A 15,089-nucleotide genomic window follows, 5' to 3' on the forward strand; every position below is an offset into this window, starting at 1 on the left:
GCTCCACTGGCTTTATGTTTTTTTCTCTCGGATCTCGGTAGTTGAAAATCATCTCGAACTCTTGGTGATTACACAAACTTAAGTGCTTAGCATTAGGTAAGAAGATCAACTCCACTCAGTGTGTGTGTATTAAAGGGCAATTCTGTTAGTTTTAAAACCTGGGCCGTATATTTACTTGTTTCAGTGTGTAAATGATTCATTCTTAGCAAAAGTTTTGGAATCAGTCCAGTAGATCGCCTTAGCTACAGATGGCTGCAGTGTAATCCTTTGGGGCAACTCTTACCGTCAAAGTCACGTCCACTGACGGGCTGAAGTTGTTATTCTGTGTCTCACAACATTATGGAAACAATTCAAATGGAGATGGACCTTTTTGTTAAATAATAAGATACTTTTTGCAACCAGAAACCAGAAGTCTCACTCTGAAATCTTTTCAAAAAATTTTTAAATACTGGAATTTCCCTTTCAGTTTGGAGCTCGAGTCAGTAGGCATGAAGACTGGAAAGGGGGAAAACTGTTAGCCTTCAAAGTTCAAAATTACATTTCCTCAGACATGTAAGGCTCAGTGAATAACAGATTGTATCTCATTCATTTAATCTGTGCACAAACAAAAGTTTGAAAATGCCAATTTGTGGCCGTGCGGGCAGTTATGTGCTGGAACTATTTCTTGGCAAAGAACAGCTGAGCAAAGTGACTTCAAACAGTCTCTGAGTCATCATGAGCAGGGGCGAAAATCAAAAGGGGAGAGCTACACGAAATGTTCTCAAGAGCAGAGGAGGTGCTGTAACTCTGCTAACGAAGACTCGGTCAGGCTGCCAGCTAAGGAAAACTACATTACTACCTTTGCCACGGCAAACACTGGTTAATGTTATTGTGGCTTGCTAGCTGATGTCAGCTAACCACTAGCTAACACAAAGATTGGCCTGTAATTCAGCGCAGAGGAAATGAACACTGGTGACAATTATAAATGTGTTTTAATTGTATTCAATGAGAGAAGTAATTAAAGACATGTCTAACTTTGTTTGAACTACGTACTGGTGGTACTGTACCTGCATCTTGTGACACTGCAGAGGACTGAAGAGGTACAAGTGCTTTTAGTACGTGAAATTAATATACTTGAGTATATTTATTTACTTTAGTGGCGTTTACAGTGATATACTGAGGCGGAAAAATCATATTTTCCCAGAATGAGGGGGTCGTGCCCCCCTTGTTCCCCCTGGGATTTACGCTCATGATCATTAGGCTGCCAGGCAGGGAATAGTTACAGCACGCAGCCCCTTCTAAAACGCAAAATTGTTGTTTATACATTTCTGTTTGTTTTAAAAATGAACAAGCAAGATACAACATGTTAACTAGTTAAATTTAATGGGTGTTCATGGGCGTGTATTTGAGCTTTCCTCCTACTCACCTCCTACTTTCCTCCTAATCGCTACCTGATTCAACGCACATTTATGAGTTTGGTAATGACCTTCTAATATAAAATTGACAGCAAGACAGAAAAATACCTTTCTTTTGCATAGCGTGTGGCTGAAGCTTTGTGATGTTGTGATTTGAGGATAGTGCAGCATAATATGGTAGTGAAAGAAAAGTGAGCACTAACAGGACAGTTGACGATTGAAGTTGAAGCAAACCTCACAAATTTCTGTAACTTTGTAATGGTGTGCCGCAAGCTAATCCATTTTTTGCTACAACTCACTGTTGTAGATGCTGCCGTGCCTTCTTTAACACAGCAGTCACATTAAAATACAAAAGAAGCACTGCAACATGTGTGAATACAACCACAGTATAAATATTCAGGCCGAGCACTGACTCAAAGAGAGGAATCAAAGACCGCCGCTGCAGCTGTTGAACACTTTTATTCTGCACAATCTTGTCAATTCACCAAAACATCTGGAGGAATATTTAAGGCTGTAGATAGACTTAAATGATACAAAAAATCTGGGCAACAAAGAAGGAATTAAGGAATTAAGTTAGTAGGCTAAAAATACAAAATATAAAATTTCATACTTAAAAAAAATTATACCTTATCAAACGCTGTGTATTTATTTACAATGTTGATAAAACACCTCAAAATGAATACAGTTCAGGATTGCGCCTTTAAGAAACTCTCATAAATAAGAAGTTCAGGTATGAACAAAGTAGTCTCATTTCACATTTAAGTTGTTTTTCTACTCTCCCATTTAATTTTTTTTTTTGTTAAAATGATAAAATGTTCTTTCAATAGTCTGGTCCTAAAAGAGAAAACAAAAAAAGCTTTTCAAAGAAGTTCACCGAGTGGTTCACGCAAAAAAGTTCAGCTTTGACTCATGAAATGACGACACCCGTTGGAGCCCCGGAGCAGACCGGCTTTTGTACACATACCTGAACAATCCTGAAAATTAATTTCACTTTCATTCAAATGTCTGAGCGCCTATGAAAAACATTTCATTTACTTATGAGCAATAGCCTTGGCTGTAAACTAAACTGAATCCAAATCTAAATGTCCGTCCTCTTCAGATAATTACGTTGTTAGCTTCGTCTTTGTGACTGTACATAAAAACAAAATGACCTTGGCTTGGGTGACTATGTCTTTGACTTTGAAATGATTTCGGTTGTTTTCTCACTGCATGCTGCTGAAGATTAAAGCATCTACAGTAAAGCCACTGGTAGCTTCGCATGATGGTTAAAACCAGGAGAAAAATATCCATGCTGTCAACATAAGGTCTTTCAAAATCTGATGGTTTGGAACATCAACATCCTGATTGATGAGAATTGTTTCCAATAGTGCAAATATGACTCAACACTGTATACACTGTGGATCCAATTATTTCCAACAATCAAAGAATATCTAACCTGGGGAAGCAGAGTGAGGCATCACAGCTGGGCTTGTTTTAACCAGCAGGAATCAGATGTTACTCCTACGCCACTTTGTAAACCGCTGATCTGCTTGTGGAGCTTGTTTGAAATTTTTCACATTTTTCATGAGGGCTCTGCAGGGAGAGGCATCATAAATACGGATAATTCCAGCGCTGACCTTTTGGCGAACTGTTTTTCAAGGCGACACCATCCTGGGCTGATCTGCCCCGGGGCTCCTGCTGCTGAACTGGGGCTCTGCAACATTAGCCAGGTTGTGTCTTGTCCTGGGGAATTACCGGACCGCCACAGCGAGTGCTCACAAACACATTTACAGCTGTACAACACAACCCAATCATTTAAATTGGCTTTAAAAGCTCCGGTTCCCCAATGCGATTAGCCGTCATTCAGACAGCGCACAGTGAGGAGGTGAACTAGCAAGTCCAAAGTTAAAGGCCACTTGCTTTGTTTAATGTTCCCTGTCATCATTTCAATCATCTCCGCAGCTAGATCTCTCACTGTCTGGCTGATAAAAAAAAGGAGATGCTGAAGCAGTGGCAGTGCAGGCCATAGTATTAAAGCAAGGGCTGAAAAATCACAAGCCTCACAGCTCAGAAAGTTCAACTCATACAGGTCAACACACACACACACACACACACACACACACACACACACACACACACACACACACACACACACACACATTCCAGGGTCATTACCACATCATCTTCACCAGATCTTGGGAAGTCATCCACACTAATCCAATAACAGCTAGAACCACAGTGGGATTTTTTTTGTTTTTTTCCAGTGCAATACATGGTTCTCCCCCCCAGTCCACTCCGTTTCCTGCGTCATATCCATTAGATATGGTTCTGCTTGGTCCAGTTTCAATTCCCAGTCCGGTCAACAGAAGAGCTGTCTCTACAACGATGGTTCAGTCCAGTATAGTAAACGATCTAATAGAGTCTGTTCAGTCTTGTGCAGTCAAATCTAGTCCTCTACAGTCCAGTTTTGGTCAACTCCAGTCCAGTCTCGTCCGGTTCGAGTCGTCTTCTGGACTATAAAAACTCCACATAGTTTTCTGGTATTAGTCCTGTCCGGCCATCCAGCGTCCCTTCCAGCCAACCGGGCTCCCTGGAGGCATGAACTGGAGAAAAAGAAAGAAGAATTTATGATGAAGAGAAAAAAAATCCATAAATATGTGGTGCCTAAACATGTGCACAAACACGTGAACTGTGTGGAGGAATGGGGGTTTAAAGACAGATTAAAAATAACTGAGAACAATTTCACATGTTTCTCATTATCTAAGTGTTTCATATCTAAATATTTTGAACAGGTATCTCTGGCAGCAACATCACACATCAAAAGCTGCTAATAAATTAGCATTTAATAGAAGAGATTGTTAGACGCAATAAACACTACGTTTATATCAAGATGACTCCAGACAGAGGTGTTTTTGTACTGAAACTAGCTAACTACTGAAATGATATTTTGGTAAAAAGTGTAAAAACCCTAAAAATGTGATATGAGCGACATGTTAGCAAGGTAATGCTTAATCACACACCTAGCAGATGTAGAGCAACATTAGCGTTAACTTGGAGTCGCGTTTCTGGCCACTTAATTAATGTAATCGCAATGTTCGCTTTTCTTTTAGCTCCTTTTTGGTCTCCACCATCTTAATAGGTTTTACCTGCTAAATGTTCCGCTGTTTTCACCAGCTAGTCAATAACTTTCTCTGTCTACCGAGTCGGCATTGATGGGAGGGTTGAGGCTGAATTAGGAAAGTTTAGTGCCGTCAAACCAAAACAAGGAGCTGAAAGATGCTATGAAGCAGTGAGAGGGTAGGATCACAGCGTTACATACCTGTTTACTTCAAGATACAAGTTTTCAAGACATAACATTGTTATGACATTATGAGTTTTGTTTGTAGTTAGCACCTACATTACGTCTGTCAAGTTGTTACAGACCTGGGATTTGTATTTACGACAGTCGCGTTGCACTGAAAAACTGTGAGGGGCGCCAAATCACACGAAATGCCAATTTCTACATAATGTGACTTTAACTTGAAAGGAAGATTGAAAGTTCAAAGTAATTTGAGAATACAAATGTAATAATTTGTGCACAGGATCATCAAATGTGAGGCGTGAAGACTGGATGTAAACACATGGCAGATGCAAGATGTCAATTTGAAGCTGGAGCTGAAGCTTGACGTCTTTGAACTACAATGATATGGCGATTTTTAGGAAACAACATTACTGAATTAACTGCGTGTTCCCGTTGCGTGCAGTATAATGTGATGTTCTGGTTAGAGATCTACTCAACAACAGGACCATTGGCAAGATATGGTTAAACACAGGAAGTTAAAAGGAACATTGACCAGAAATAAATGGTGTGTTCACCACATTTTTGTGCTCAAAGGAAATCTAAATCAGAAATTCTGCAGACCATGCAGACCATATCATCAAAGACAGGAACCAAATGTGAACAAGTCTGTCCTTGATTGTCATGGATCTGCCTGATTTAAACAAATGTTAAAAAAGGTTCAGAGATCGTATTGAAACAGCATTCTTATGACCACCAAAAAGGAAATTTTGAGGCTGTAGTATGAGGTCCAAAGGGACAGCTGAGATGCTCGGTCCTTGGCTAGCCATGAGCAAACTGGGGTGTTGAGATACCACTGTCGGGATTACATGTCCCCAAGGTCACATTTTGGCCCAAAGGGCTCCGATGACACTGCGCGGCGTTACATAACACGCAATAGTCTTAACACAGCTAACTCTATTTAGGGTCTCGGGGTCTGAAGGACCATGTGTCAACTGCCATGACCAAAAAAGTGAATCCCTCCCAATCCTGAGTGTCCGTTTGCCAACAGGGATTTACAACGTAGCAATATCACTGCACAGTTCCACTGTTATTCTGTCTGATAACAAGTGAAGCAACGTAAGTACTGCATAAGTAGTTTTATTATCTCTAAATATGTGCAAACCTAGCTCTCATTAGGAGAGTTAAGCAAAAAAAAGTGATTTAAAGTTTTGGAGCTTGAGGATAGAGGGACTGAAGTCAGGCTGGAGAGGACCTGTGTTGCAGAGAGGCAGAACGAAAAGAAAAAGTTCAGATCTGAAAGTTATTACGTTCTTGGCTGCTTGCAAAAGTAATTCCTTGCACTTGACTGCGTCTGTTACACTCTAGTCTGCTTGCCAGCCTCTAATATTCTCTTGAGAAGTGTGCAATAAGAGCAAGTGCACATCCAAGCTTATCTTACAGCCAGGTGCTGGATAAAAATACACTTAACAAACGGAATAATATATTATTTTCCCTATGGATTCAGGCAGTAATTTACTGCAAGGAGGAAAGTATCTTCATACAACTCCAGCGCCCTTTTCTCCTTCCTCGACCATGATCACCAGACCTTACTGAAAGGGAGAAATGGTATGGAGACCATTTAATTTCTTGACAAAAAATGGTGCCATCATTTTTGGGGCAAAATCCCTCAACAACATATTTCCTACCCCAAAGATGAAATCCAACGACAAGGCTTACTTAAGTCCAGCAACCTCCCAAAGCCGACTTTCCCTTTCGACAGTAATTGTTTGTTTCTCGACAAACACCAACCCACATTCTTTCCCTTTTCCTCTCTGCTGGCAAGTTCAGAGCCTGACTCACCGTTCTCAAAGATGGTCCCGGCGATGAAGGACAGCTCCGAGTCATGCTCTGCCTTGCAGGCATACAGCGCCCGAGCCTTCCTGCCCACAATACTGCAGACAAGAAGAGAGTGACGGTGAGGCAGTAGGTTGATTCAGGAAGAAAAACAGACAGCTTTTGATTTGAAACCATGCTTCATTTAGGTACGACGACGAGACCTAAAGTGACTCCTTAAGCTACGCAAATCACAGACAGGTCATTACATTATGCAAGCTGTTTCATAAGTACCAAGCGGCTATATTTGCAAATGATGGATTATTTCAAGCATGAGTCAAACTTTACAGAAGTTATCTTTTATAACCCACATTTTTCAAATTTAAAGAGCTACTATTTTTCCTCTGTTACAGAACATTTTCTGTATTCCTGTTGCTCATACAGAAGCAGGACCAGCCACAGAATCTGGTTGAGGTTTTGATGGGTACAAATCTTGGAAGACACAACAGGACATTTGAAACTTGAAACTGGAAGCCTTGTTATATAGTGACAGACTCTGTAAGTCTGCCAAGGTTGAGCTGAGGTGCATTTTTATTCCAATTTAGATAAGAAATGACTGCCATTTAAATGACCACTGCCTGTGTAAAAATAGTTGAGAGTGCATCATTGATTACAGATGCTATATTAGCTTTTATATTCCCTCCTTTCATTGGAAATGTCAGCGGTCACGGTCCACTGGAGGCTCCTTGCACTCACAGTAAAAAGCTGTTTTTATCTTGAAATACCTTCAATAGTTCAGGCATGAGTAACAATGTACTTCAAGGAGCTACTTGCGCAAATAAGAGCATATTAGCATATTGCTAACAGCAATAAAATAATTCACTGGATTGTACTTAATGCATGCTTGAATGAAATCTCCAGGTACTCCAACACCTCCAGAAGTCAAACGCCTTGTATGGAAGACTAATACAGCGTTTCTTTCTTTCCCCTCTTTACTGCATCACCTGCAGTTTCCCAGAACAACACTCTCTTGACGCTTCCCTGTGATTAGTGACGAGCTGCGGTTAAATTATGAGACAGCAATGTGAACCAACCTGATTGGGGATGAGTCACTGGAGGCAGAGGATATCGGTTGCGGACTCGAGGGTGCTGAGAACATCGGCCAGGAGGGGGAACGTGGCGAGGTGGGGCTTGGAGACGTTGCACTGATGGGCACATACACACAAAATGCGCAATTTACAGCATTTGCAGTGTCATACAAGTTTTAGAGAAACGATCATTTCCATATGCATACAGTTCTGGACATTATCAGCTGTGACCAGTGTGACATTCTTTAGTTAAAGACATTTTTCGTACCTGGTTGGTATGCTGCTACGACTCTTCGGGTTCAGCCTGGAAACACAAGATGGAAAAAAACAAAAACAAGATGAAGTAATCCGTGAGTAATCAATGAGCCAGAAGGTTAAAGGTGGGGCAGGCGATTCTGGTGAAAGATAGTCGACTCTCATTCCCAGGTCGTCATATGCCGATGCTTTGGGTTGGTATTTAGCCCGAAGTCGTAAACCACCCTGAAATGAGACTCAATCAACCGTCTTTCAACAGAATCACCTTCACTGCCTTTAAGTACTAAAATGTTTCTGAACATGATATAATTTAGAAATTATGTCTCAAGAAAGATCATGTTATTGAGGGGTTACACCTTCCGACTATGGTCTTCCTGCATTAGCTTCTAGCACACAAAGAGCAATGACAAGTCTGCAGAGAAGACCTCTAAGCTTGCTGACCAAAAAATGTGTTAAGATAAGAACCAAATCAATTAACTAAAGGAGAAATTGACTCCCTAATAGGTCTCAATGAATGAGCCCAGAGATGAAGTCCAGAAGAGCTGCAAGACTAAATCATTTTATCGCTATTCAAGTTAGCTGGGCGCTAAACCAGAGGTTAGCCAGCTCGGTTGGGGGAAGTTTCTAGTGCACACTCTCTATGGGCCCCACAACATGGAAGATCCCAGTATTTTTATATCAAAGAAGTTGCCCTTTTCAGGGTTCATGGGCCGCTGAGCAGCTTTCAAAGGAATGAATGGGGCACCATCTCCAGTTTAATAGTAAGATCCATGGGGAACAGGCACCATCAGATATTCCAATTTCGCATTGTCATTGCAACTGACCCATCACGCTTTTATGAAGTCATAGCTTGGCGACCCAGTAACCCTAACCCGTCACGCACTGACCCTAGCTCTGGATTGGGGTTGTGAAAGGGTCTATTTTCACCCAAACCATCTTTCCTAAACCTTACCTTAAGTATTTTTGTTGCCTAAACCAAACCAAACTGTGACAAATTACAGAAACAAAAAAGGAAAAGTCTAAGTGAACTTGGTGTAAAAATAAAGTCAACTGTACAACAATGTGTTCAAAAGGGAACACAGTCCTGTGCATAATGCGTTTAGCCGCAACATTTCGCCCAAAATGCGGTCTTTGTTGCTTTCTGCTCAGGTGCAATCATGGTATTTGAGCTACGTTAATTTTGATGTTCTAGGAAAAACACCCCGGTAATATTAAGATAAACCCTGGGGACATTGTGTGACATCAACATCAATAAGACCAACATGGCTGCACTCAAAATTAATATTAAGATTTGATTCATTTATCTACTCTTAGTGGGACTCTTTCCAAGCTTTCCAAGGTCGAGTGTGTATCCACAGGGATCTAATCCAATTTCTAAATGGTCAGCCCACACGATGCTGTAAAATATAATTCAGCCTTCTGTCTGACCAAGCTGTGTGCCTTCATCAATCCATTTGTCATCCCAACCATCTAATCTCTTGCTTCAAGATGCTGGTATATTGACACTGTCAACAGCCAAACACACACACACATGCACACACGGTGACCATGTTCATCATTCAAGTCTCAGTTTCTCTCTCAGAAATGACAGACATCCATCACAGGCTGCCCTTAAGGATAAATGATGGTCTAGAATGAGAGACGGTGAGAGACCAACAGCGAGGCATGTTGAATATTGAAGTGAGGAAACAACGCGAGGTGTAATAAAGCAAAGAAAATGTATTCATAGTCAATCAAATTACATAAAGGCAAGGGCAGGTTTTGCAACAAGCTTTGAAATAATATTTTAAGTGCCTGATATATACGTAGATCATTATGCAGCCACCACAAAAAGAAAACATATATCCGTCATGCACAAGGCCAGAAGACAGAACGCCCACCACCTTCCATTCACGCAGCAGCACTGACAAAACTCAGCCAGGCTGTTGTGCATCGTGACTGACAACATGTGTCTCAGGCAAAGAGGTTTTCTGCTTCCCCATTATTTCACTGCTCTGCCCATTATGAATCGTAATAATGCTGAAAAGGCCTTAAAAGGCTGGATTATGCAGGCATGGTTTGGCTTAATGTTCAGTGTCGATTGTCTGAAGGCTTCAAAACTGCTCCTTGAGCCCGTTTCTCCCAGTTTCTTCACCAGCAATTAAAATACACTTAATACCACTGAGACAGCTTCTATAATCACTGACATGCTGTTGAAAGAATTTAGTTAAATGGTGTGAACGGAGCTAAATCTGCTAAAACAGTATTATGTCTGTATTATTATGTAGTACATTTTTACTTTTGAAGGTGGTCAAAGACTTTGAGTTTGACTAGATCTGACTAACACTGCTAAAGCCACATGGGTTTCAAACCATTTCAATCTTCATATAAATTCTAGTCGGTTCCCAAACATATCAAACGTGTCAGATTTAATTTTGAGAGCAAACACAGTCTTTCTATGCCTCTGCGTTGGAGACAAGGTACAAGGTAGATTTATTTGTCATTATTTAAACAGTGTTTAAAATGAAATGAAGGTTTCATCTATTCACAGCCTCAGGAATGAAGCTACTCAGTAGTCTGGTGGTACAGCAGCAGATACTTCTGTATCTTTTGCCAGATGGCAGCAGTGTGAACAGACTGTAGCTGGGTTGGGTGTTGTCTTTTAGTATCCTTTGGGCTCTATCCAAACATCTCACTTCTCACTTCATCTCACGTCACCGATGCTCTGTAAATGGGTACCAGTAATGTTCTGGGCGGTTTTAATCACCCGCTGTAGAACCTTCCTGTCCTGGGCCAGGCATGAACCATGCCAGTTCGTGATGTTTCCAGTGAGTATGCTTTCTAAATATGGCCCATGATGTCTTGGTTTGAATGTTTTATGTTTTGATTATGTCTTTCTTTTTAAATTAAAAAAAAACATATGGTAAAATTTGGGGAGGCTGAAAAGTTAGGTTTTCCAGCAGACGCAGGGAAACACTACCTGTCGTTTGGAGTGTTTCTGGCCTGCTACTGTTGAATGTGAATGCAGTAGGCTCTCCCACTTTTAGTTATAGTTAGATCTCCACCATCTCTTGAGAAAAAATGTCTTGCTATCTAGCTAGCTGCTACATTTGTCTGTAGAGAAGTCGTGAAGCTGCAGGCTGTCAAACCAAAACAAGCTGAAAGATGCTAAAAAGGTCTGAACTGCAGCGAGTTGGCTGATAACTCTCTGTGGGTGTGTATACACAGTAATTTCATCCAATGTTAAAAACAAACATTGATTAGAGCAGCTTTACGATGTATCATTTGAAAACAAATGTGCATGATATGAAGGCAGGATATGACTTCACATCTACCAGTGTCAGACAGTTCACTGCATATTCACCGTTCTTCTACAGCATGTACTGTAGGTGGGTCAGGGCATTACTGCTTTTTTCTCTTAACCACTACGCTGCACATGAAATCAAACCATTCAGAACAAGGCATGTTTTCTTTAAACATAGATTTTCCCCTTTTGATGACGTGAAATATGGTTGCCATAGTGACACTGCTATATCCTAAGGCGAGCTTTGGACTATTCACGGTCTGTCTCTATGTAGGAACAAGCATCTGCTTCACTGACTACTGTCACTGCTGTCACTCATTCTATAGCATTAAGAGCAGACGTAAAAAATGAACGTTTGTGCACATGTTTTAAGTCCATCTGCCGATGCCAACGATGCACTCCAGTAGATAATAGGGTTGGGCAGATGAACCATGCCATCATCCAAGGCCGATGACTGACAGCCATAGAGACTACTAATCCCTGACCGTCGTAACATCGTGATTCAAAAGGCTTCCCACCAGAGAGCACAATTAAGAGGCGTGTCCCCTCAGAGTTGCTGTAGGGCAAAGTTGTTGTTGTTTGTGATATGTGGGGAGAGGAAATGAAAAGAAGTATGTTACTGCTCAGTGCACTAACATTACGTCAGGAGAACCCAAGGAACTCGGTTAAATTTGTTAAATTTGTTTCCATTATAAAACTCTGTTTGGAGTTTGAGTAGTATTGACCAATCATGTTTGAGCAGGCTTTGGTTGCATGCAGGATAACAATTCAAATGGAGAACAAAAGAGGCAAAACACATTGGCCCAAAAGCAATCTCTGAACCCAGTGGCTATTGTCTGTCGATGATTTATATTTTCTTACAATATACTGACTACTTGTGAAACAATCCGGCCGTAGATGTCGTCACTAGTCACTAATCAAACTGTAAACAATGACCAGAAGAGGAAATCTTCACCTGGATATACTCTGGATATTGCTGTCAGACAATTGCTGATGGGTTCCAAGATTGCCTTGAAACTGACCCGTTTTAGATTATTTGGTTATTTATTTTTGCCCCTGAAATATTTGAATATTGTCACATGTGCTGCAGTACAAATAACTAACAGGATGATACATACTGTTCAGTACAAATAAAACTGAACAAACAAGCCCAATTTCAGCATATTCAGAACAATTTTCCAACGTAGCTTTAACATTTAAACGTACAAAATGTAACTAAAAATTCAATGGAATTTTAGACTTTTAGACAACTTAAAGAGAATTCAGCAGAAAGTTCTGTTCTGGATCTGTTCCTAATTTATTTATTAAACTGTCAGCTTGAGTGACTGCCTCAACAATCCACCTTCTATCTCCATTTGTCACTCACTGTCTGTCAATGCGCTCCCTCTCATCTGCTTTCTCTGTTTCAATTTCTTTCCGTGCTATCTGGCCCCCTTCTAACCCATTCTTCTTCCCTCCTCCCTCCAGCAGAGCTACTGGAAGAGACGAGGAGGAACGATTTCCAGCTGACAATCAAGAAACTTTGATTGAGGACATAAGTCAATAGCATTTTCTCCCCTCTGCTTGAGAGAAAGAATGAATTTTGCTCTTTCTCTGATAAGACTTCACATTTGTCGGCATACTACACAAAAAAAAGATAAATATGACAGGTTACAAAGTGAACCATCTTGTTTGCAGCTGAAAGTAGTCACCCCATTACACGCACAGCACGTTTGACAGCTGATTTAATTAAACTGATGTCTTGTCTCTCCCTCCTGCACCTGACAGGCCATAAATTCACAAAGACCCATGTGAAAGCTGCCTTTGATGACAGCATGCACCTAAAATTTAAAGACAAGGTATCTGTTGTCTTCAAGGCTGTAAAAATGCTGATCAAGGCTCAATCCCAAATCAAAGTATACAATATGTTTGCCACCAAAATGATGAGCGTGTGTCTGTATTTACTCGAATCTTCTTGTCTTAAACTTGAGTTGAATCTTTCATGAGCGACTGACAGTGCTCACTGTAATTATCAGAAGATCTAAAAGCGTGACAGCGAGTGTTACGCTGAAGGCTTGAAAAAAGGGGAAGGATAAAAACAGGGAAACATAAAGGGGTAAAAGCAGTAGAGGCAGACATATGTAACTATGTTACTGCCACCGCATGTCTCTGTGTGTGTGATTGTGTGCATATATTGCAGAAGAAAATATTTCTTTGATAGGTTTCCTAGAAAACATTTTAGTCACAATGGAGCAGCTTCTCACTGGTTGCATGTCTTTTATCTGTGGGTGTCTCTTTATCTCTTTTTTCTCTCTTTATCTCTAATCTTGCTCCATCCATTTCTTGCTCTTCGCTTTTCTCTCAAATGCCAAACAGAGCGGGGGAAAAAGATAAAAATTCATGACTTTCCCTGAGGAGCACAAGAAAGACAGAAAGAGACATTTTGCCATTTATACTTTCACCTTAGTGTGTACATCAGATGTCCGAGACTTGGTTAACCTTGGGAAGATCCCTTAAGTAGGAATGTATCGTCTTCTACTTAAGGGCCATTTACAACGTAAATCTGCATGGCCCGCAAATGTCAAGTTCAGACTACAGAAAAAACACAAGGGTGTAAAAAGCTGTCAGGAATATTTCAATAATGAGCATCATAAATTTCAGATGCTGCTGTTGTCACAGAGGTGTCATTGAGCCCTACATTTTCCATTAGGGCTTTTCCATGCACACGTGATAACTTGGTATTTGCATCTCCACAACAGGGCTACTGTGTCCTTGCACTCCCAAATGTCAAGTAGATTCACATCAGTAACATGTTTAGTCCAAAACACAGTATTCCATTATTACATCTGTAAAGAAAGGCTCTCTCATTTCACAGCAGACACCATCATCCCTTTGCATCAGCTAGATCCTGACATGGCAGCCTTTTTTTGACAGCTCATTTGAGCACATATGGTCATCTATGCCTGCTCTAGAGCCTACAACAGCCAATGAGTGATAGTGTAGACAAGCAACCTACTGTCGTCTCTTTCTCCTCTCTACTGAGCCAATTACATGCAAGCCTCCGGATGATTGACACATCATATAGTCAATGAGATGTCAAATCCAGCAATTTATAGTTTAGATCAGTTTTTAAAGCCCTAAACCTCGAGATTCTACAAGTGTATGTAGTTTCATGCATTTTGCTCTTTCAATAGGCTGTTTTTCCACCTCAGCACTTGTTTTTGAGTCGTTAAAAACTAGCTGGTGGTCAAAAGAGAGGCTGTAAATATTCCTTCTCCCTGCGGTATTATTGAAGAATAGCTGCAATCAAGAATAAACTAATTCAGTAATAAATACGTTTAATTTCCCATACATTTTTCACAATAAAAGCACCCTGTTGTGTTGTTATCTAAAAGCTTAACATAACTAACTTGTTGATATTTTTCCCTGCTTACAAACTATTATTTTGACTGCTGATGTGATTTCATCACTGCAACGCTCATAATCATCCAAACATATCAAGTTGCATCACGCAACCACACTCATGACTGTATGGCCTGAGGTGCTGTTCAGCTCATATGTCATCGATTAAATTAACAGCAGTGAAGACGGGAGAGTTTGCTGGTGAAGAAGGCAGCGAACTGAAAATGCCACAGAGAGGAAGTCTACCAGGAACTTCAACATTAAAAATATACAGTGTTATCGGGTTGCAGCTTTGAAACACAATTGAAAACTTGAGTTGAATCTTTCATGAGCGACTGCCAGTGCTCACTGTAATTATTGGAAGATCTAAGAGCGTGACAGTGAGTGTTACGCTGAAGGCATAAAAAAAGGGGAAAAAGCAGTAGAGGCAGACACATGTAACTGGGTTACTGCCACCGCATGTCTGTGTGTGTGTGTGTGTGTGTGTGTGTGTGTGTGTGTGTGTGTGTGCATAATTGGGTGATATATTGCAGGAAGAAATATTTCTTTGACAGGTTTCCTAGAAAACGCATCGCATGTCTTTTATCTTTTATCAAGTTTACATCTCTCTTTTATCT

General features: G+C 40.6%; 1 protein-coding gene across 1 annotated transcript in view; it reads right to left on the reverse strand.

The window, feature by feature from the left end:
- Window positions 1-1,834: 1,834 nt before the first annotated feature.
- Window positions 1,835-15,089, reverse strand: part of LOC141007694 (rho GTPase-activating protein 26-like) — a 97,565-nt gene continuing 84,310 nt past the window's right edge. The window contains exons 21-24 of the mRNA XM_073480079.1: window positions 7,822-7,857; window positions 7,560-7,670; window positions 6,493-6,584; window positions 1,835-3,976 (exon numbers count right to left, since the gene is read on the reverse strand). Coding sequence (XP_073336180.1) covers window positions 3,888-3,976; window positions 6,493-6,584; window positions 7,560-7,670; window positions 7,822-7,857 — 328 coding nt within the window. The 3' untranslated portion in view covers window positions 1,835-3,887. The remainder of the gene's footprint in view (window positions 3,977-6,492; window positions 6,585-7,559; window positions 7,671-7,821; window positions 7,858-15,089) is intronic.

This window comes from Pagrus major, chromosome 13 (genome assembly GCF_040436345.1).
Source record: "Pagrus major chromosome 13, Pma_NU_1.0".
In the NCBI taxonomy this organism is placed as follows: domain Eukaryota; kingdom Metazoa; phylum Chordata; class Actinopteri; order Spariformes; family Sparidae; genus Pagrus; species Pagrus major.